At 39.6% G+C, this 22,687-nt stretch overlaps 2 protein-coding genes and 1 long non-coding RNA gene across 3 annotated transcripts; all 3 read left to right on the forward strand.

Moving 5' to 3' along the window:
- The first annotated feature begins 230 nt into the window (after positions 1–230).
- LOC139130451 (uncharacterized) lies at positions 231–1,497 on the forward strand. The gene is made up of 3 exons (XM_070696241.1): positions 231–506; positions 807–1,126; positions 1,273–1,497. Exons 1-3 carry the CDS (start codon positions 326–328, stop codon positions 1,387–1,389), a joined length of 618 nt encoding a protein of 205 aa, XP_070552342.1. The 5' UTR covers positions 231–325; the 3' UTR covers positions 1,390–1,497.
- Positions 1,498–7,400: 5,903 nt separating this feature from the next.
- Positions 7,401–8,651, forward strand: LOC139130452 (uncharacterized). Its single transcript, XM_070696242.1, has 3 exons — positions 7,401–7,665; positions 7,929–8,248; positions 8,408–8,651. The coding sequence occupies exons 1-3, from the start codon at positions 7,485–7,487 to the stop codon at positions 8,522–8,524; spliced, it is 618 nt and encodes a 205-aa protein (XP_070552343.1). The 5' UTR covers positions 7,401–7,484; the 3' UTR covers positions 8,525–8,651.
- Positions 8,652–18,279: 9,628 nt separating this feature from the next.
- On the forward strand, positions 18,280–20,577 carry LOC139131188 (uncharacterized). Its single transcript, XR_011552074.1, has 3 exons — positions 18,280–18,634; positions 19,634–19,673; positions 20,480–20,577. It is a non-coding gene; the product is annotated as an uncharacterized lncRNA (long non-coding RNA).
- The last annotated feature ends 2,110 nt before the right edge of the window (positions 20,578–22,687 follow it).

Here is a 22,687-nt window from a genome sequence, read left to right on the forward strand (position 1 = left end):
TGGTTTCGGAGCCGTTTGACAAGTTTGTTTCGTATTTCTGGTCAGTCCTTCCCCTCGCACGGCTGGTTCACACCTCGAAGCAATGCTTTTTAAATTTAGAAATCACATGACTTCGAGTTTCTGAATTCGCCGAAAGGGATGAAACGCCATTGGCTCGGCAGAATCTAAAAGTGTTAATTTATGCAAAGTTATGACTTTTCGGTCTATAAAGCCTCCTCTTCTTCGTCAAAACACAGTCCCTCCACCAAACTGGTCAAAACGATCAAACTTCTGTGAGATCCTCCAGACGTACAAGTGCTTCCTGAACCAAGTCAATCTTATCACCATGGACACCGCATCACATCATCGCCTTCCCTTCGTTCCCTATCAGCAAGATGATGTCGACATAGAGGTCATGTTTGCAACCACACAGCTGTCATCTTTCCTGTCTCCCGGCAACGCAACATTCACCGTCCCGCCTTCCAGGACGGAACTCGATGAAATCCTTGACGAACTTGGCTTTGCAGGTAAGTGTATAGCGATGGTTAAATTTTCATTGTTCCCTATTGAACATCCAGGGTTGTATTTGCTAAAACTAGTTTGTTCAGGCACGGTTACTCTGTGGGGGAGAGTAACCGTGGTTCAGGGCAGCGAAAGACTGATTACTTAGTATTAGCCAATAATTGCCTGGTATCCAGATAAAAGGTAATTTAAAATTTAATAATTTCAGCTACTTACAGATTGACTTGATATGATAACGGTGGTTTTCGCCCTTCGGGACTATGACATGTCAGCAATATTAATTTAATTTGTCTTTTGTCTTACAGATGAACCAATGTCCAATACATCTCAGTACCAGTGCTACGATGGCGAAGACGATGACGTCATCCCTATGCTCTCCCCGCCAAGTGTGGACTACCACCCGGTTGGCAGAGCAGAGACGCCTTCAGCTATTGGTTTGACACCTAACATCTCAACACTCCCGTCTCCTCTATCTATCGCCACCCACATCCACATGTGTGATTTCGACATTACCAGTGAAAATGAGGCGATATTTGAAGCTACGTTCCGAAGACAACGCTATCCATGTCATGTGACCAGACGAAGATTGGCGAGAGTTACTGGGTTGAGCCTCGACCTGGTCAATGTGAGTAACTTTTTTTTTCGAATAGCCTCCCTGAACCTGGGTTTGGTATAGATATCCGTTTGAATGAAGAGTCATCTTATCATATTTAAGGCGATAGCAGAATCAACCAATCTAACCGACTCATATTCTCTATTTCCTCCTGACAGGACTGGTTTAGGCGTCGCCGTGCACAGCTTCTTCGAATTAGAAAACGCCTCAACTTTCCCTGCGATCCCTGCGCCGCCACTACACATCAAGTCATCGGTACCGGTCGCGGAAACTAGACACACCTTACATAAATTTTTATTTCGTTGATGCTTTAGTTGTCTTGTATGATTCATATTTATTGAAGGTTGTATATATTTATACTCGCTGAACCTTTTAACAATAAACTTTTTTAGATGGATTTGAATTATCGTTTGTGTGTTTTTTAAGTGAGGTATGTTGAGAGTGTCCTTACAATCTATATTTGACAAATGGCAAAAGTAGAAGCTTTAGGGTGAATAGGAAATATTTTCTCCGTACTGTAATTTCCATTGCCGTTGATGGACTATAAAATTCCTATCGGCCCAGTCTCTTTTCTAATAATCCGTCTTAACACAAGACAGGGACAGAGTGATTCTTACAAAATTGCTGTTGTATCCAATGTATAAAGTATTTCCTCTCACGTGACACAATATCGAGAACAGTTCCACAAACTAGTGCGAAATACGAATTAACTGTCATTTGTCGAAATGTTCAAAATGCAGACATTAGAACATTCATCAGAAATTCTGAAAAAAACTCGCCGCAATTGTTGTGCTAAGTCAATATTAGCATTTATCAATGGAACATTTTAAATTTCTACAAATCCGGCATTTGAAGACGGGATTTTTTTGTATGTAAACATATATCGAAATCAACGTACAAAGATGATTCTTTTTCCTACTATGTTTATTACTGACTTTCGAACTTAGACAGAAAGAAAAAAATTAAAAATAAAAGTTACTGTGACAACTTAAATTTGTTCTCAGATTGTTTGACGTCAATAGGAAGGTAGTAATACGTTTTATTCTTAGTGTGATTTTCTTTTCCCCATGAAGTAGTCGTTCTGTGTATTGAATGTGATCATCGTTTTAGTAGAAAATGAATTCATGATAATAAAAAATGTTTTTGTTCTGAGTTGCATATGGCAACTATCTGTTTTCCCAGTGTGTAATAATCATTCATTTATTTATCATATTTATTCGTTTTTTGAAAACACTGGTTTAATCAAATACCTTCATTATTTTGTTCTATTAAAACACACATTTATTTCACTTTCTAAAAAAGTATGTTCAAATAAACAGTGAAAGTTATGTAAATCGAATATTGTGTACCATATGTTTAGGCCTTTTTGTTGATGACTGAATGCAAACGAGACTAAACAGTAGACGTTTACATGCACTCATACAATCTGTATCGAAAAGTTGAACACAACCACATGGCATTTCAACATGAACATGGAAATAGAACGAAAAGTTGTCTTTCACAGACGTGGCAAATGTCCTTGAATACATCAAAAATTACTGCAAATGACGTCATAGATATCGTTCGACATGACATCGTCAAAAGGTCGAAATTCTCGCTTCACTAAATGTAGGAGTCGAGCATTTATTTATGCAATTTGTTCATATGACAGTTAAAACTGATTTGTCACGAAACTTGAACGACAGGCGACATTGGCCGAGTGGACGCATTTAGAATTCTTTCTGTGCGACAACCTTTGAGTCGTGTTCTGCACGTTCATTACATCAAGTCACGTCACATTACATTTCACGGACGCAGCAGCTGAACACATTTACACTTCAACGTTCACGTTTGACGTCTTCTCAGTGATTCAAGAATGAATGCTTCGAAATTTTCGATCAGTCGCCCACTCTCATTGCTAAAGTTTCAGTTTTGTATCGTCTTGCCGCCAGCACGTTTTTATCGATCCTTCCTTGACAGTATCTAACTTTGTCAAATGACAACATTACGGGAAGGCTCCATTAACTTAGGAATACCCTACTTCCCTATGAGGATCAATTTCACAAACCTGCCTTTCCTACAATGGCACTACAATGGCACCAGCTGGATTAGATAAACATAACAATGGAACATTCACACCTTGAGGGATTAAAAGTCTTCTGTTTGTCACCCGAGTTGGTCAGCAAGGACACGGGTTTTAGGTACCATGCAAGTTAATGCAGTCTTCCCCTAACGATCTGTTACTTTGATCAAAGGAACCGCACATCGCCTTGTCCATCATTTGACACATTATAATGTCCTCATTCGGTGCATTTCACCATTCCTTTCTTTGTGACGTCACCGCAATCGACCTCACTGTCTCTAATTTTGTTCGTTTGTTGGTCGTCTCATTGGAAGCACTGTTTTTTTCGGATGGATAAAAATTGTTGAAATGTCAAACTTTTAGAATCTATTACACGTGTATGCTAATGACCTGACAGTCGTTCCAACAAACCGCAGCTGCGTTGACCTTCAAACCATGGTGACGTAGTTTGCACTCATGACATCTTCCCATGCATAGGCATTATTTGTTGAGTTCATGATTAAGGCCTTTAGTTATTCTTTACGACAAACAACCATCAGAAAATACTGTTTGCCTTTTAAACAAACAAAAACAGAGAACACCGTTGCTTTCACTTTCTCTCTGTACCAACGCTATAGACGTCACTGTCTTCACCCTTTTTATCGCTTTATGAATTACCTACATGGTCTATTTTCGGTCAATTAACACTTTATTTCGCTTTGAACATCGCACCTTCAACTTAAATTTTATTTGTCGATAACTTTGTCAAGGCTAACCCCGGGAGTGGACATTATATGATGAAAGGTACCGTCAATTTCCGTTACCCTAAATGCAATTTTGCCTAATAAGTAAGTCGAAAAAGTTTAAGGCTGTCAACAACATTTTCAATATGGCAAATCTCTTATGGTAAAACACATAAGGCTAAAAGATAACATAGTTAAATGTTAGGTTATACAATTTCTCGCGTAAAGTACATAAAAATTTGAAAGATGCACGAGTTAAGTTAGTTTCACGAACAAACAGAAGTTTGTGCCACTACATTGATTATATAAACGTTTTATTTGTTAACTATTTCAAACCCTTACTGTGGTGAGAAGTCTACTGCTCCCTTATCACAATACAAAGTATATTTAAGCTAGCGAGGATTACCTAAGTCAAAGTCAAGTTGGATCTGCAAATCCAAGAAAACTTTAAAATTGTCATCATTCATGGTAAAATCTTTTATTCTGAAAACCCGTCCAAAAAGTATCTGAGTTTGGTCAAACATTTGCTTCGCTATATTCATTGCATAATCATAGTCTGAACAAATGTTTGCCGTCGACGGTTCATGACTAAGTCACTATACTAAATTTTATCAAAGAACATCCCGAACTACATTGTATCCTCCATGTCCTGAAGAGCTACACTTTATAGTCGCATATAAACTTATGGTAAAGCTGCTCGTGCACACTGCTAACCGATGATTGTCAAAACCGGAAAGGCCGATATGTCTTTTCCGTCACATGTTCGGAGTATTCGCCATCCATAGTTGACGTTGTACACCGTTTTAGGTGCCTACACAGCTTTTCACGTACGCCCTCTACTGGCGCTAAATAGCGATAACTGTCGTCATTTCTTTGACCGTTTGAAGATACGCCGCCCATAGTGTGTTCATTAGCTTTCAAACTTTGTCTCACTTCTGATACCGCCCATTCACACATGTACGTCAATGGTTTTCCCTTGTCGAAATTTGAATGACACAGATTTTTCACGTACGCCCTCTAACTGGCGCTAAATAGCGATAACTGTCGTCATTTCTTTGACCGTTTGAAGATACGCCGCCCATAGTGTGTTCCTTAGCTTTCAAACTTTGTCTCACTTCTGATACCGCCCATTCACACATGTTCCTCAATGGTTCACCCTTGTCGAAATTTGATTGACAAATCATTCTGAATCCAATATTCCTTTGTCTCTAATTGACTTACGAAGCACACTAACTCAGTTAATATTTCACACTTTCTATAATCGCTACCTCTGTTCCGAAGCCGCAAAAAACCACAAAGTGAAAATGTCTCTGTAATAAAAGCAGTCAAAACACCTTCGGTAGTTCCAATCCTTCGCGAATATCTGGACAGAGTCTCTATTAAATAGAGCATGATATTCTCTTATTTTCTATCGCAATTGTGTTTTGAATTATTAAACCCTCCCTAGAAAAATGTCATTTCAGGAGTCATAACTTGGCTACCAAGAGAACGTGTAGATAGCATCGTGCTACCTAATCATACATGATTGTGTGTTTGTTCGCTTACAAGTAACAAGGTGATGGGGTGATATAGTTCACTTTCTTTGTGAACCATAAAATCCTCGGACTGTTGGTCGCGTGATTCAGTAGAATAATGGAACACACTGTGACTCAGGACAAATCGACGAAAGAATGGTTCTCGTTCTTATCCAAATATTTTCCTATGGGCATAAAATGTCGGATTCATGCAAGCCATGCATATTTTCCTGTCTGGAGGGATTGCAGTCAGGAAAATTGTAATAATTTAGCCGCTTATTTGACTGTTTGAAGACACGCCGCCCATAGTATGTTCATTAACTTCCAAACTTTGTCTCACTTCTGATACCGCCAATTCACACATATTCGTCAATGGTACACTCTTGTCGAAATTTGATTGACACGTCATTCTGAAGTGCTATCCATCGTCACCTCAATATTCCTTGGTCATTAAATGACTTACGAAACCTTTACAATAATCCCAATCTCTATCCCGAAGCCGAAAACACCACACAGGGGAAATGTCTTCAGAAGAAAAATAAACATTTCAATCTATACTATAAATCCATAAACCACCATAGATACGACGAATCCATGATGATTCCTTCAATCTAGAAAGTTACAATTTTGCCCCATAGCTTTCTAGCCGGATATCCGCGAATATCCGGTCAAAGTCTCTGATAAATTGAGCATAACATTATCTATTGTGTCTTGAATTCTCAAACCCTTCATAGAAAAATATCGTTTCAGGAGTCGAAACTTGGCTCTCCAGGTAACAATTGACCGTAACATGTAGGTAGTATTGTGTTACCAACATGATTGTGTGTATCCTCTGTGTTACAAGTAACAAGGTGGCGGGGTGATATTTCCTTCTTTGTGAACTTCAAGATCCTCGGACTGTTGGTCACGTGATTCGGTAGATCAATGGGACACACAGTGACTCAGGACATATCGACGAAAGAATGGTTCTCGTTCTTACCCGAATATTAGTTTTCCATTCAGCCTGACATGCCGAATCTGTCGGACCATGCATTATATTTTTTCTGTCTGAAGGGATTGTAGTACGGGAATTTAGCCTCTTATTGAACATCTTTTCATAAGGGTTAGGATTTGGCCGATCAGTTTTGAATTATTTATGGGTGACTAGATAGGGTAGCTAAGTGCCGTACGTTCTAAGTTCGAATGCGACCGAGAATTTCTGAATTATCTAACACGTTTACAAATCGACTTTTGAGTAAAAAAGTAACTGGAAATTAATACCGCTTCTCATTTTCTTTCTTGTAGGTCGAAGGTTGAAAGCCTAACACGTAAGTTAGGTACTATGTTTAAATGTGCCCCTGAGACTGATGCTCCCAAATTTCGTAAATAGTTTGCATGTCTCGTGCTAGTGTTCACTCAAATCGAACCCCGTCGTTTTCAACATTCCGGGTTTATGGTTTGGATTTTCAATTCACATTTTTAATTCGCCAAGGAGGTAAAACAGGATATTCGATCATCACTTAATTTTTTTCAAAATATGTTTCTCTACTCCCATGTGCGTTGCGACAGGTGCTTCTATTCTACATTATGAGGGATGGTCGTTTAAAGTTTATCTGAAGACAGTTTGAGCAACAGAACAGTGAAAAACACTTATACTCTGAAAAGTATATTCACCGTTGAGATATTATTTAGTTCGTAAAAGCACAGACAAGGAAAGTAAGTCACATTCTTGCTGTCCAAATCATACATAGAGTATGACGAGCCCAAGGTGCTGTACTTGTCGATTTGAATAAATATGGTTTCGGAGCCGTTGGACAAGTTTGATTCGTATTTCTGGTCAGTCCTTCCCCTCGCACGGCTCGTTCACACCTCGAAACAATGCTCTTTAAATTTGGGGATCACATGACTTCGAGTTTCTGAATTCGCCGAAAGGGATGAAACGCCATTGGCTCGGCAGAATCTTAAAGTGTTAATTTATGCAAATTTATGACTTTTCGGTCTATAAAGTCTCCTCTTCTTCGTCCAAGCAATCACACTTCTGTGAGATCCTCCAGACGTACAAGTGCTTCCTGAACCAAGTCAATCTTATCACCATGGACACCGCATCACATCATCGCCTTCCCTTCGTTCCCTATCAGCAAGATGATGTCGACATAGAGGTCATGTTTGCAACCACTCAGCTGTCATCTTTCCAGTCTCCAGGCAACGCAACATTCACCGTCCCGTCTTCGAGGACGGAACTCGATGAAATCCTGGACGAACTTGGCTTTGCAGGTAAGTGTATATAGCGATGATTAAATTAAATTGTTCCCTATTGAACTTTCGGGACTGCATTTGCTAAAACTAGTTTGTCCAGTGCAGCGAAAGACATACTTACTTACCATTGGCCAATCATTGCCTGGTATCCAGTTAGAGGGTAATCTAAAATTTAAAATGAAATCAGCGACTTACAGATTGACTTGGTATGATGACGGTGGTTCTCGCCCTTTTGGACTGAATGTTGCCAACGTTTATTTAATTTGTCTTTTGTCTCACAGATGAGCCTACGTTCAATGCATCTCAGTACCAGTGCTACGATGGAGAAGACGATGACGTCATCCCTACACTCTCTCCGCCAAGTGTGGACTACCACCCCGTTAGCAGAGCAGAGACGCCTTCAGCTATTGGTTTGACACCTGACATCTCATCACTCCCGTCTCTTCTATCTATCGCCATGCACATCCACATGTGTGATTTCGACATTACCAGTGAAAATGAAGAGATGTTAGAAGCCACATTCCGAAGACAACGCTACCCCTGTCACGAGACCAGACGAAGATTGGCGAGAGTTACTGGGTTTAGCCTCGACCTGGTCAATGTAAGTATCTATTTTTGAATATCCTTCCCTGAACCCGGATTCTGTATGGATATCCGTTTGAATGCAGCTACATCTAACCATGTTTACAGCGATATTAAAATCGGCGATATTTCAATCAAGCAATCTAACCGACTCATATTCTCAATTCTCTCTTGACAGGACTGGTTTAGGCGTCGCCGTGCACAGCTTCTTCGAATTAGAAAACGCCTCAACTTTCCCTGCGATCCCTGCGCCGCCACTACACATCAAGTCATCGGTACCGGACGCGGAAACTAGACACACGTTTTTACTCTTACATTTATTTCGTCGATGTTGTTGTTGACATGTATGGTTCATATTTATTGAAGGTTGTATATATTTATAATATTCACTGAACGTTTTAATAATAAACATTTTAAACGGATTTGAATTGTCGTGTGTTTTTGTTTTTTTTTCTAAGTGATGGATGTTGAGCGTGTCCTTACTATCAATATTTGACAAATGGCAATAGTAGTAGCTTTGGGGTGAATAGGAATTATATTTTCTCCGTACCGTAATTTCTATTGCCGTTGATAGACTATAAAATTCCTGTCGGCCCCAGTCTCTTATTTTAATTATCCGTCTTAACAAAAGACAGGGGCAGAGTGATTCTTGTGAAATTGCTATGTTGAATAAATTAAAGAGAAAAAGAAATTTAATCAAGTAAGATCGTAAGGATGAAATATTTCCCCGTACGTGACAAAATATCGAAAACATTTTCACAAACCATTGCGAAATACTAATTAACTATCATTCGTCGAAGTATTAAAAATGCAGACATTTGAACATGCATCGGAAATTCTGAAAAAAAACTTCAAGTTGCCGCAATTGTTGTGCTAAGTAAATATAATCATTTATTAATTCAACATTTTAAATTTCTACCTATCCGGCACATGAAGACGGGAAATTCTTCCTTGTATGTGAACAAATATCAAAACCAACATACAAAATGATCCTTTTTCTTTGCATTTGGTTTATTACTGACTTTCGAACTTGGAAAAAAAGAAAAAATAAAGAGAAACGTTATTTCGAGTTTGTTTGACGTCAATAAGAACGCAGTTACGTTTTATTCTTTGTATGATTTTGTTTTCCCAATGAAGTGTACGTTCTTTGTATAAAACGTGATCGTCGTTTTAGTAAAAAATTATGATCATCTAAAAGAAGTTTTCATTCTGATTTGCAAATAGCAATTGTGTGTGTGTGCCGGCAATAATTGTTTATTTTCGAATTTACTTCATTTATTTATTTATTTTTGAAAGTACAGATTGGATCAAACGCAATCATGATTTTGTTCTATTATAACACATTTCTTTCACTTTCCCAAAAGTCTGTTCAAATAAACAGTACAAGTCATGCAAATCGAATATTGTGTACAAACAATATGTTTTTCATTTGTTGATGATTGAATTTAAATCGGGACTAAACAGTGGACGTTTACATGCACTCATACATGCTGTATTGAAAAGTTGAACACAACCACATAGCATTTCAACGTGAATTCGGAAGTAGAACGAAAAGTTGTGTTTTACAGATGTGGAAAAAATCCTGCAAATACATCAAAAATTACTATAAATGACGTCACAGATAGCGTTCGACGTGACATCTCGAAAGGTCAAATTCCCCGTTATTAAATGTAGGAGTCGAGCATTTATTTATGCAATGTTGTCATATGACAGATGACAATGATTGTCACGAACGACAGGCGAGATTGGCTGTGTGGACACATTTAGAATGCTTTCTGTGCGACAACCTTTGAGTCGTGTTCATTACGTACGTTACATCAAATCACGTCACATTACATTTTATGAACGTATAGCAGCTAAACATATTTACACTTCAATTTTCACGTTTGACATCTTATTTGCGATTAAATAATTAATGCTTCGATCAGTCGCTCACTCTCATTGCTAAAGTTTCAATTTTGTACCGTCTAGCCGACAGCATGATTTAACGATCGTTCCTTGACAGTCTGTTACCGTGTCACATGACAATCTGTTACTTTGATCAAAGGAGCCGCATATCAGACTTGTCAGTCATTTGACAAATGAATGTCCTCGTTCGGTGAATTTCACCATTCCTTTCTTTGTGACATCACCGCAATCGACCTCACTGTCTCCAATTTTGTTGGCAGTCTCATTGGAAGCACTTTTTCCGGATGAAAAAAAAAATGTTGAAATGTATACGTGTATGCTAATGACCTGACAGTTGTTCCGACAAACTGCACCGTTGACCATCAAACCACGGTGACGTAGTTTACACTCATGACATCTACCCATGCATCGGCATTATTTGTCGAGTTCATAATTAAGGCCTTTAGCAATGCTTCACGACAAACACCCATCAGAAATTACTGTTTTCCTTTTAAACAAACAAAAACGAACACCATGGCTTTCACTTTCTCTCTGTACCAAGCCTATAGACGTCACTGTCTTCACCCTTTTTTATCCCTTGATGAATTACCTACTTGGTCTATTTTCTGTCAATTCACACTTTATTTCGCTTTTAACATCGCACCTTCAACTTAAACTTTATCTTGTCAAAGCTTACCCCGGGAGTTGACATTATACGATCAAAGGTACCGTCAATTTCCGTGACCTTAAGGTAGAACGCACCTCGGGGATAGACATTCGGACTCTCAAACTTTTACAATTCTCTTCTGATATACCACATGTGGGGGTTCATTTTAAAGCTCTCGGTGAAAGAAAACTTTTAACCGGCTTAGTTTTTCGAAATTCAAAAAATTTTACTTTTCTCCATAGAGTTAACACAGGGATGGCGGCCATTTTGAATTTCTAATATCGGTAAATCTTGGGTAATTTGTTTCTCTATTACCAAAATTTGCACGGTGACCCCCTATTTTTATTCTTGATTTTGAAAGAGAATGATTGAAAGATTCCTTGAGGAAAGTTAGAGCAAAAGTTTAAGTCTTTCACTTTCGAGGTGCATACTACCTTAAATACAATTTTGCCTAATAAGTAAGTCGAAAAAGTTGAAGGCTGTCGACAACATTTTCAATATGGCAAATCTCTTATGGTCAAACACATAAGGCTAAAAAGTTATAGTTAAATGTTAGGTTATACAACAATTTTCTTACATAAAGTGCCTCAAAAGTTGAAAGATGCATGAGTTTATAGTTAGTTTCGCGAAGAAACTTAAGTTTGTGCCCCGACATTGATTATATAAACGTTTATTTGTTCACTATTTCAAACCCTTACTGTGGTGAGAAGTAGACTTTTTACCAACAACGCATTGCGATATGACGTAGTCTGCTCCCTTAGCACAATACAAAATATAATTAAGATAGCGAGGATTACCAAAGTCAAAGTCAAATTGGATCTTCAAATCCAAGAAAACATTAAAATTGTCATCATTCATGGTGAAATGCTTTATTCTGGAAACCCGTCCAAAAAGTATCGGAGTTAGGTCAAACATTTGTTTCGCTATATTAATTGCATAATTATGCCCTGTACAAACGTTTAACCGGGTTTGCCGTCGACGGTTCATGACTGAGTCGTTATACTAAATTTTGTCCTATAATATCCGTAACGAAAAAAATATTGTCGATATCAGTGTAAAAAACAAACGTCATTATATCCTCCATGTCAGGTAGACTTGGTTCAAGTCTGTGATTTGTGAATGTTTGAGTGGAGTGAACGCAATGATTTGTATTTTGCTTTCATGTGAAACGCGCGCGTGAGTGGACACGATGAGTGGAGTGAACGCTATACAGCGGAGTTTCACCCGGAATCACAGACTTGGCTTTCTTGCACGATCTGCGTTGCTATAAATTATTCATGAGATGACGTTTTTCTTTACTCATATATTATTCATAAGATGACATCGCTAAATTTTACACATTGGGAGGAGTTACCAATTGACCCAAACGAGACGTGCATAAAACTCACATGGCGTTGTTGACAAAATGTCGAGTGCGATCACTCCCACAAAAGTCAGCACGACCTCTGTTGTATCACCGAAAACGCGTGAAAATATCTGTGTTGTTTGTGGGGCCCATGTTGCAAAATGCGAAAATCGTCGCCGGTTATTCAAGGATGGAAAAAGACACCGTCCTCACAGTTGTAGCCTGTTCTCTTACGTGCCCAAAGCGAAGGAAATCAAAACAATGTGGGGCGACTTCGTATGTCAGTGATTTTCCGCTGCCGGTTGGTGCGCAGACGAACACATCTTTTCCCTCAATGTAACTCTCAACAAGCTTTCTTTGGTAATCTCGCATGATTAGCGATGGTCGACCGATCAGTAGTAAAACGCGGTTGATGTACGAACTTGATGCCATTATTCGCCCAGATATAAAACGTATAGTACTCGATGTCTAGCTTTGCACGGAGATGACAACAAACTTTTTAATGCATGCAGAGGTTTATTAGCAATGCGTTCTTCTTATTGGCCAGAATAATGGCGGGGGCTGTCAATCATTTTATATTTGCTCTACGTCACTGTGTACACAGTCCGTCTCACCGCCTGTACTTAGCAAAAGTCCAAGTCGGTGAATCCGGCAGAAACTAACTCACTACTGCGCAGACTCAAACGTGACGCATTCAATCGCTGGGAAAACCTGGCGTGAGCTGCCAAATTCCGGATAGGTTTGTACGAAATAGGAGAGACACAAGAGAAACTATTATAAATGATTTTATTTTTTTAAAATTCACCGACTTGAACCAAGTCTATCCATGTCAGGGAAGTTGCATTTTATTGTCGCATAAACTTATGGTGATGCTGCTCCTGCACAGTTAATGCTAACTTTGTGATCGTCAAACCGGAAGGGCCGATATGTCTAGTCTGTCTCATGATCTGAGTATTCGCCATCCATAGTCAGTCCGGGTCAGCTCCAAAATTGGAGACGCTATACATGCTATACCATAATATTTCCCCCCTCTCATTAGCCAATCAGCGGCCAGCGCGCCATCAGTAAAAATTGTATTTCCTGGCAACCTCCACATGCGTCCTTCGTTACGTACGCCATACTGTGTCAAACTCCCGCGCCGTATTCTGTCATAATGTCGAACAGTTGTGTGGCCACTCTGTCAAAACACAATTTCAAAATCGCGTACCAGTTTTATTCTGGCTAAGACAACCAAACCCCATACATCGCTGTGATTCCTAGACTCTGCCTTGAAGTCCTGCGAAATATAAATCGTGTACCTACACAGATCGTTCAGAATACCCCATTTGTATCGGAGATGGCAGCGATACAAATTCTACCGTATGGGGAACAGTTGTGTGGCCACTCTGTCAACACATTTTCAAAATCGCGTACCATTTTTAGTCTGCGTTTGACAACTACAAAACAGATATCGTTTTAAAGCTCTGACATTGCTCTTCTTTCTTGCAAAATGTTATACGCGTACCTACACAAATAACCTTTATAACAGTATTTCTAATAGAGATGACGAACATCCACAAAATGATTCTCGGTACTTGAGCGAAATCGATAAACTGGGGGTAGAAATGAATCGTCAATATTTCGAATATTTGTTCACTAATCGGACTCCTTGTTGGACATGACCTTCTGCAGAACACGTGGATTATGTTGACTGTCGAAATTCGTCGAAATTCACAAGACAGGGGCTTAATAAGCGGCCAAAAACTGCCGATCACACTTGGTGGGTAATTTGTGACCCAGCGTGACCTGTACTTTATTAATGATGTAATCTGGTCGATGATTGGCTGAATGCCGGATATATTATCATAATGAGTCTCCAATTTTGGAGCTGACCCGCAGTCTGAAAGGAGGGTACTTCATTTGCATGCATAATTAGGGATTTAGTTCAAATTCGAACAGCGCCCTCTAGCCAGTGAGTGACGGTTATGGCATTTTTCGCCAGAATTTTATCCGCAGATATCTCAGCCTTCGTTTAGCATCCGTCCTGTTTCCAGTTAGCGGCTGAATTGTACTCTTAGTTAGTGTTCGCCGATGATATTTTTGTGGGGTTTTATCGATTCGTTTTTGCGTTAGCCTAATTTTCATGGTTTCGAGCGACCGAAAATGCCGTTCACTAAACACTGCCGCAAAAGCATATCCAAAGTCAAATTTCCATGAGAAGTAGGGAGGAGACGTATCTTGAGTAGGTCCATACGATCTGAAAAAATCTCAGTGGCTTAAGGCTCCGTTTTTGAAACACGTCTCGTTGAAGTTGACTATGCAGCGACGTTCATGTGTTAAATCTAACATGGCGTACAGCGCAGCGTGAGGTGTACACGTAGACTCTCTCAGCTCTTTCTCGGTCCTAACCGGGTAACTTAGCAGATTTTTTCGGTTCTATTTATGTTTTCAATAATTGTGACGAGGAAGCCAGACTGCAAGCTTGTGTTACCTCACTGGCCAAAACAATCTGCCTGGCTGGCTTCTCGGTAAAGTCGTGGACAGCGCAAATGAAAAAAAAAACACTACGGTGACACCGCGACAGAAGGGCTACGTTTATCACTGTATGCGGCCTAGTCTGGCAGAGACCCTGCGATTCGCGTTCTTCCCTGTTGGAACACGCGCGCGCCCTTCAGAGACGCGACGCGAATCCCAGGGTCTGGACGTTCTTGCAAGCGACCGGTCGGATTTCTGCCTGATCCGGGTACTTTATAAAACTCCACACATCCGTTAATCAAAACAAAAATGACAAGTAGCATAGCCAAATAAAATGAAAAATGAGAAATAAAAACATACCACGTATATAGGTCTACCGGCTACTAGTATATATTCTCTCCGCCCAGTTAGATAGTTTTTCTTTTGACGTCACTACCCTTATGAATATTCATACCCTGGCAAAAACGGACAGTCGCTGTGTCTGGCAGCGCGTGCTCACAGCTGCACAGCCTTCGAATGCAGACCCATCGCGGCGCGCACAAAACAAGGCACAGCGACTGTGGAGAGTCTATATGCGCGTACACTTAGTATAGTGGAAGACACCCGTCGTACTGACTAGCAGTGCTGTTTCGTTTATGAGTGATTTTTTCCGTTTTCGCATTCTAGTAGCTAGCAATCATACAAAAACTGTAGGAAATAACATCGGCCGCAAAAAATCTCCATGGATAAATACGACTACCCTGTATCCCGCACACGAGTACGTGAATATACAATAGATGCGGCTAGAATGATAGCCGGTGAACAGCTGCGCCCTGCGGCCGTCCCTGCTAGCATTGCCGGCAACGTAGCGTGCTCGAATTAGACATGGCACATTTATAAACTCATGTAGGCCCTAGCAAAAATTTTGGGTTTTTTTAAAGTATTGATGGTCATAATGTGACATTAATTATATACTTTATTATATATTACATCAGTGACCCGATTATAGGAGTAAACTTTGAAAAAAATGAAAGATTAATCGTGTAACGCCCGCGCCGTGTGAACGACAAGTGGTTTGGTCGCAGTAAACAGCGTTGAGTGTACGTAGCGTGACGGGTGTTCGTATACTCATAGACCCTCGAGATCTACGTATACAGCGATATGCTAACTGCATGCCAACATTCAACACTGCCGCAAATACATGTCCATGGTCGCACGGTCATGAAAATTTCACCAAATGTTGATAATAGTTAAATGAATATTTTCTGAAATTTTCGGCTTGGCTTAAGACCTCTAAGGTCATCACAGCTTGAGCGGACGTATAGAAATTTGCATAATTCAATAGGCTGCAGAGCCTCGTTCTGAATGTAAACAAGCAATATGTCGGAATACACGTCGTTCGAGCGACTTGGTCGTGAAAATGGGCTCGAAAGCTCACAAATATGATTATTTAATGCGACATTGAACATGCTATGAGGTAATGTACACTTTTGAGAGTAATTTCATCGTATCTATGCATGATAGAAATAAATACTAATGATAATTGACAGCTGAATTCGTACGTTGCAATGATGGTTTATACCTCTCAGCTGTGTGCTATTTTTAGACTGTGACCCGAAACACACTGATACAGGTCTTGAACAAAAATAATACTTGTTGTGTCAAACCACTTGCTATTGAACAACGCTTGTGACAAGTTCGTGAATTTCTGACAGTGTGCATATATTTGCGGCATGATTTCATGATGCATGTATGCGCTGTTAGTGTTACCGTACAAGGCTGATCGTACAGCCCAGTGTACGCGAGTACAGCGTACAACGCTATGGCACTGAAACTCGCCTTTATGTTATCGGACTTCAGTCAACATTGACGAGTTGAAACATGGTAACTGAACAGTGATATACTACCCGTTACCAGTGAAAAGGAAAACTGTGACAAATCACGGTCACTCAAATCCACTCTTACAACGATATTATTATCTTGAAAGGCTGAGGGGTCAGTAAAATCAGGCGTGGGAATGTCCGACCACCACATCCTGCATCGACTCCAAACAGACAGACACTGACAGTTGACAATGACCGAATACAAGAGAAGTCGGCCAGTACAGTATGCACCCTATTAGAATGTATGCTCCATATTAGTGTTTCTTTTTTTGAAGTCTCACTTAAGTTATATACGAAAGCGATCTAAATGTCATTCATAAGATGAGCGTAATGTTTGCAAACTTCACAGATCACAGTTCAACGCACGTATGGGTAAAATTAAAGATAGCGGTGTATCGGGATCGTGGTAGCGAGTTTTGCAGTCTTCGTCATAGTTACACTTGAAGTTCGTTAAAAAGTCATAGGAGATGGCGAAGCAACTTAGTTAAGAGTCATCAAGCCATGAATTTTACTGAAGAAATGGCATAATGTTTGCCTGAACTTTAATACGGTACGCGCGCGATCTGCAGAAACACGGAGGCAGACCGTACATGTTTTGCAGGGTGGACGTGGGAGCTCTTCGACTTTGAGTTGTTTTCTGAATGTTCGTAGTACCCGGTAGTATTAAACCGACAAAATAACAAAAACTATGGTAGTAAAAAGTTAAAATTGTTTGGCATATTCAACTGTGAAGAGAATGCGTATGCAATCAATTGTTGCGAGTGGCAGACTTCTCCTGGCCGAGTCCCACTGCACTGGCCGAGTTGGTCGGCACCATCGGCGCTGGCCGAGTTCGCAACTGCCCGACTTCTCCGGTTACCCAATGGAATATTGGTAGCCAATGCCTACGAGGACTACCGCGAAATTGTAACCCAAGCATCAAATATAAATATAACATAAGTTGGATTGACAACAGTAAAATATGTGATATTGTGCAATCTTTGGGCCTAAACAATTTGTAAACGTGAGCAAGGCGTCAGCGGAGTGCAACACGTTCCTCACTATAAGCGGCCATCTTGTCTTCTGATGGCGGGACGGTGTACGACCTACACGAGGCCAAAGCAGTGATTTGCAGGGCATGAACAAGAATAAAACTAAGTTAGGGGGCTTAAATAATGATTAGACTGTCTAACTATGTAAAAATATTCACAAGAATCAGCTGTGCATGTAGTTGCGGCAGCTCAAAAGTAGGCCTATGTTTAGCGAGCCATAGATCGACAATACACACATAGCACCAAAAGTAAGCCGTAGAAGTTGATAAAAATTCATAGGCACAAACTTAACTGCTTTATATGACCATAGAAACGTCTCTGACATCGTTTGTTGGGAAAAAATGGGCTGAAATTGCCCCCCAAAAAACAGGAAAAATCACACTAACGGTCAAGTAGAACAGCGCCCTCATCACTTCCATTTGAACGAAATTCTAATATAAATATGCAAATAGGGTATCTCCGCTCAAGCTGATTATCGAGCTGTTTTACGAAAAAGGTGAAGTTTACTTCCGCATTTGGCGGGTCGACCTCGCCACCCACTTTGTAGCGATTTAAATAAAATCTTCTTAACTTTTGTGAGTTAACCCTAGGAAAACAGATCATTAGTATGTATGCTACAACTGAAAGCAAAAATTATAGTTCTAGCTATTGTACGTTTTGCTGCACGTCGATATTTAAAGCCCGCCCTTTCGCCGCATTTTATCCCTCACTGCAGTGGCGGTCAGCGTGACGAAAACGAGGCTCTACAACACGAACTTTTATGCAAATTTCATAGGCTCCTTTCAGACTGCGGACAGTACACAGGACGCTAGCTTTCCCACAATCCCATTCGATTTGTACCAACGCATATACGAATTTTGGTCGCTAGAGGGCGCTGTGAAGAATCTGGGAAATCTCAGACTGCCGCGTTTACAACAGCTGTAAGGGCATGACCCAGACCATCCTCGATCAAGGAACAATTTTCATAAAGTGCAATTTCTGCCGATTTTCATGGTTTTTTCCGATTTCTTTTCAGTGAAGCCATTGTTTAGCAATTAATCAGAACATTTTTGACCAAAAAGCTGTAAATTTTGCTGTTTTAAGCCTACTTCTTTGACATTTTCACTCCTACCCCGACGAAAGGAGTACAAGGCCATTTCTTGGAAGTCGACGGTAAAAGGTACGTTGAGATTATCGTGATTTTGTCCATTTTTTCTGTCAAAAATATGAATTTTAGAAAAAAGCAACGATTTCCTTAATTTTTGGCGCCTTTTTTCTTATCAACTGTGATGGTCATGAATTTGGAGAACGTACTTTTGTTAAGCAACTCGAGAGCTTTGCAATGGTATGCCGATCGCCCATATTCACCCAATGAATGCAGGAGGAGTAGGAATTTGACTATGAGCATGTAAAAACTACTTTAATTTTCTAAGTTTTACGTCAGTAATTAGCCTGTACAAAGGCAGGTAGGCAGGTAGGCTACTGACATAGTATGTTTTGACAACGGAATATTCCTGCAGTATCTACCTCCAGCAGTGCAGTGTACTATACTGCAGCTGTGACTGACCATGGCATAGCCACTGTACTTTTCTGTGTCTGTCAGTTGTCAGCATTTTACTTTCATGTTAAAAGGTTTAGGAAAAACACAAAGAACGAGACATATGTTTTTAAAAAGATGCAGTGCAGTGTATCAGAATGCAAGATGCATACTGCGTCTGGCCATCTAAATATATGCCGTTATGCTTTGCAGTATAACCTTTCTGAACAAATGTAAATAAACACGTTTTTATTGTTGTTTGTTTGTTTGTTTGTTTGTTTGTTTGTTTGTTTGTTTATCTATCAATCATTCTATTGTTTATTTATGACTTTACACAATGCCATCCATAGAAAATTTCACATAGTATTGTTTATTGATTTTTATTTTCATTTATTTTTTTGTTTATTTATTTTTTTAATGTACAAGAATGTTCATATTCTATGCATATGCAGTCATTATAAGTTCAAAATTTCACAGGAGAAGCAGCCAAAATTTCAGGATCAGTTCTGTACAACCATCTGATTAAAATAGTCTTTGCCCAGTGCCCCCCACCCAGGTGACGCCTGATATCCATTTCATTCGTTGATGGGACATTTCTATTCCTGAGCTGCTGTGTATATTAATTCCCTTATCTCTTTTCAGGAGTTGGTGTCCATGTGCAGCTACAGTATGCATATAATAGGTGAGTGATATGTGAGGTAACTCACAAATTATCCTTTTGACCCAGTTGACAGCATTGGAATGAAATGTTGAAATTAAAGAATCAAAATCTATGATATTTGTATTGTATTGATTGTTGATTAGTTTGAAAGTGCTTGCATCAAATTGTTGTAATTGCCATTATGCTATTTAAAAGTCTATATTCCCTTATCAAAGATATGATTGTGCTTGCATATTTTGAATCGGTTAGAATTTTATTGCATCCACTGAGGACATCATTGTCCATCATGCGTGTGCATGCACCACCTTCGTAACCGCCCCCATATTTTTTGACAATGCTTTTATTCTTAAGAATGCTTTCAGTTGACAAACTCTACTGGTGGGATTTTCAGAGATATACATTGCATTCTCAATGGTAGAGAGGCTGTCTTGAATGGCTTTGTTTTGTTTGTTCTTTGATAGTCTGTTTTGTTCACTCTCCTTACTTCCACAGACCTTTCCTTCACTGTCTTTTTTAGGAGGGGAATATTTTAAAAGTGTATTCATGTGGTTTATCAAAACTGTTGTATTTTTTTGTTGTATGGTTTTCAATCATTTTTGCCATTGTGTGTCTGTGATATGCAATTAAGTCACCTGCTTCACCTACTTTATTAATTTCTTCATCTATACTTTCATATTTTTTTGAAATCATCATCAGTGTGTCTCTATTTTGACTTTGACACTCAGATTTTCTGGTTCTTTGCCATTGAGGATGCTCTCAATAGATTTCACAATACTGAGCTTTTCCTGTTCTAATTGTGCTTCACTGTTCCTCTGTTTTTGTTCCAGGTCTTTTTTATGGAGTTTCCCATGGACATTTTGCAGATGCCTGTTGATACTTGGCCTCGTCGCATATTGCATACTGCACATTGAACATTTGTGTGTTGTTTATTATTTACAATTAAAGATTCAATATTTGACTCAATACTGTCTGAAATATTAATGTCCATGTCTGTAGTCTCATTTATTTGAAATCAAAACTGTCAACGGCTGCTTCAAGTTTCCTGTTTACTTTTGTCATGTCATCCATTTGTGTTGCTGTAAGCAGTTTTGTTTCATGATTTACACCATGGACTTCCACCTTCAGGTCAAATTGTTCAGACAGTTTACTTTCATATTGTTTTATCTCACTCTGTACAGATCCTGGTAGCTTGGCAAATTTTTGTACAAACTCTAGCTGCTTATCAATTTTTCTTGCCTCAACAAAGAGCTCATCTATAAGTTTCCAATATTTCGCAATTTGGCATGAAGGTGGTCCATGGTGTAATCATTGATTGGATTATATGCAATTAGAGGATGACTGGTCTGACCAAAACTGTTAGTCTCTGCCCACTCAGTCATCTTTTCAAGCGTTACTGTCATTTCCCATTCATGATGTGGATTATGACATTGCTCCACAGATGTCAAACACAAATTACAAAAAAATTTAGTACTTTTTCGTTGCAAAACCAAATTCTTGTACTTTTCGTCACCCTCTAATTTTCGTCGATATACCACCCCTCTAATTGTATTTTTGGCCCAGCCCTCAGTCAGATTCAAAATAGGAAGTATGTCCTGTTGTATCAGTGTGTCACTTTCAGGTGCGTTGATGATGGCAAAGGGGATACGGCTGGCATCAGACTGGGGATTTGGGTCTCGCCACACCTCTGCACCATTATACTTAATTACTCGAATTGCCCCACTTATTGCAAAAACTTTAAAATTTTGAGAAATTTGAAATCCTGAAAAGTATCGCCTCCCTCCCCAACAATCACTTCAAGTTTTTTACGTTCACACTCGTCTTCAATGTTGAAATCTAATTTATTTTCTCTTAATATACAAATTAAATGTTGCCAAATTAACCCCTCAAGATCCTTTATGTACCAACCCTTTTTATTCTTGCTCTCAGTTTCTTCAACCATCTCATGAAAACGTCTTAAATTGCTCCGCAAGGCACCAAGTCTTGGAATTCTGGAGACATTATTAGGTGTCCTGATAGACTTTTCAAGCCCATCATAGTCGGCTTCTGACAACCCCCCACCTAAATGAATAAAGATGTGTTCAGCCTCCTTGTCATTCCATAATGCTATGTTGTCAATATCCTCATTACCGTGCTGCTCATCATTATCTAGTGGTAGCAGGGTATTAGTTAGAGCAGTTTGAATAGGTTGAGGGAGAATATCTAGAGAAAGGGCTTCTTTAAAAAAATCAAGTGTTAAAATAGATTTTGCAAACGTTTTGTCCCTTTTCATTCGTAATTGCCACAGGGTGGACTCATCATTTCCGATATTTTTTCCCCAATAATCTGATGTTGCCGCAAAATTTTATTCATATAGGCCCTCCCACCCATGGATTTTTTAGAAATGGCTGATCGATCTGAACTAAATAGAACCGAGACAGCGGCATCAACATGCTCCGTGTCTGCACCTGACTGACGTTTCACGTTTTCCACAAGTTTTCTTATTACCTGGCGAACCTTACCAAACCCCTTTTCAACTACAAACGCAGAACATCGATTAAGTTCGTTTGCAAGTGCGGATCGGGCTTTCATTAATTTGAACTTGTGGAACACTCGACTCTGTTGAAAATTGTCCGGCTCATTGCCGCTGCCCAAACCGTGATCTCGAACCATTCCCCTAACAAACAAGTCACTTGTCCCGATAGCGTAAAATCGGCTGCAAACCATACGTAAGTTACAGAAGTTTTTCACTTTCATAAACTGAACATGATCATCATCACCTTTATTAAAAAAACAACAATACTGAAAAATTTCGGTTAAAACCTCCGATGGTAAGTCAACAATTGAACAAGGTCGCACAGGCTGTGCCACAGTGCCGATTTGCAGCGGCCGCGGACCAACCTCGTGTTCGCCTGATGATTGCTCTCGGGCCTTTTCAACACTCGATCTCCGAGCCTTTTGCGCCTGTTTCGCCCGCTTTGATGGCCTAGGCATATTTGACTAATTTATCTTTAGAAAATATCACAGAATGAGCGTTAAAAAACACGACGATGTCTGAA

This window comes from Ptychodera flava, chromosome 4 (genome assembly GCF_041260155.1).
Source record: "Ptychodera flava strain L36383 chromosome 4, AS_Pfla_20210202, whole genome shotgun sequence".
Taxonomy (NCBI): Eukaryota; Metazoa; Hemichordata; class Enteropneusta; family Ptychoderidae; genus Ptychodera; species Ptychodera flava.

Excerpts from the sequence above, each read along its gene's own strand:
- LOC139130451 (XM_070696241.1), top strand. The coding sequence starts at position 326 with ATGGACACCGCATCACATCATCGCCTTCCCTTCGTTCCCTATCAGCAA. Across the intron at positions 507-806 it reads TGACGAACTTGGCTTTGCAG|ATGAACCAATGTCCAATACA; the intron begins GTAAGTGTATAG and ends TTTGTCTTACAG. Across the intron at positions 1,127-1,272 it reads TGAGCCTCGACCTGGTCAAT|GACTGGTTTAGGCGTCGCCG; the intron begins GTGAGTAACTTT and ends TCCTCCTGACAG.
- LOC139130452 (XM_070696242.1), top strand. The coding sequence starts at position 7,485 with ATGGACACCGCATCACATCATCGCCTTCCCTTCGTTCCCTATCAGCAA. Across the intron at positions 7,666-7,928 it reads GGACGAACTTGGCTTTGCAG|ATGAGCCTACGTTCAATGCA; the intron begins GTAAGTGTATAT and ends TTTGTCTCACAG. Across the intron at positions 8,249-8,407 it reads TTAGCCTCGACCTGGTCAAT|GACTGGTTTAGGCGTCGCCG; the intron begins GTAAGTATCTAT and ends CTCTCTTGACAG.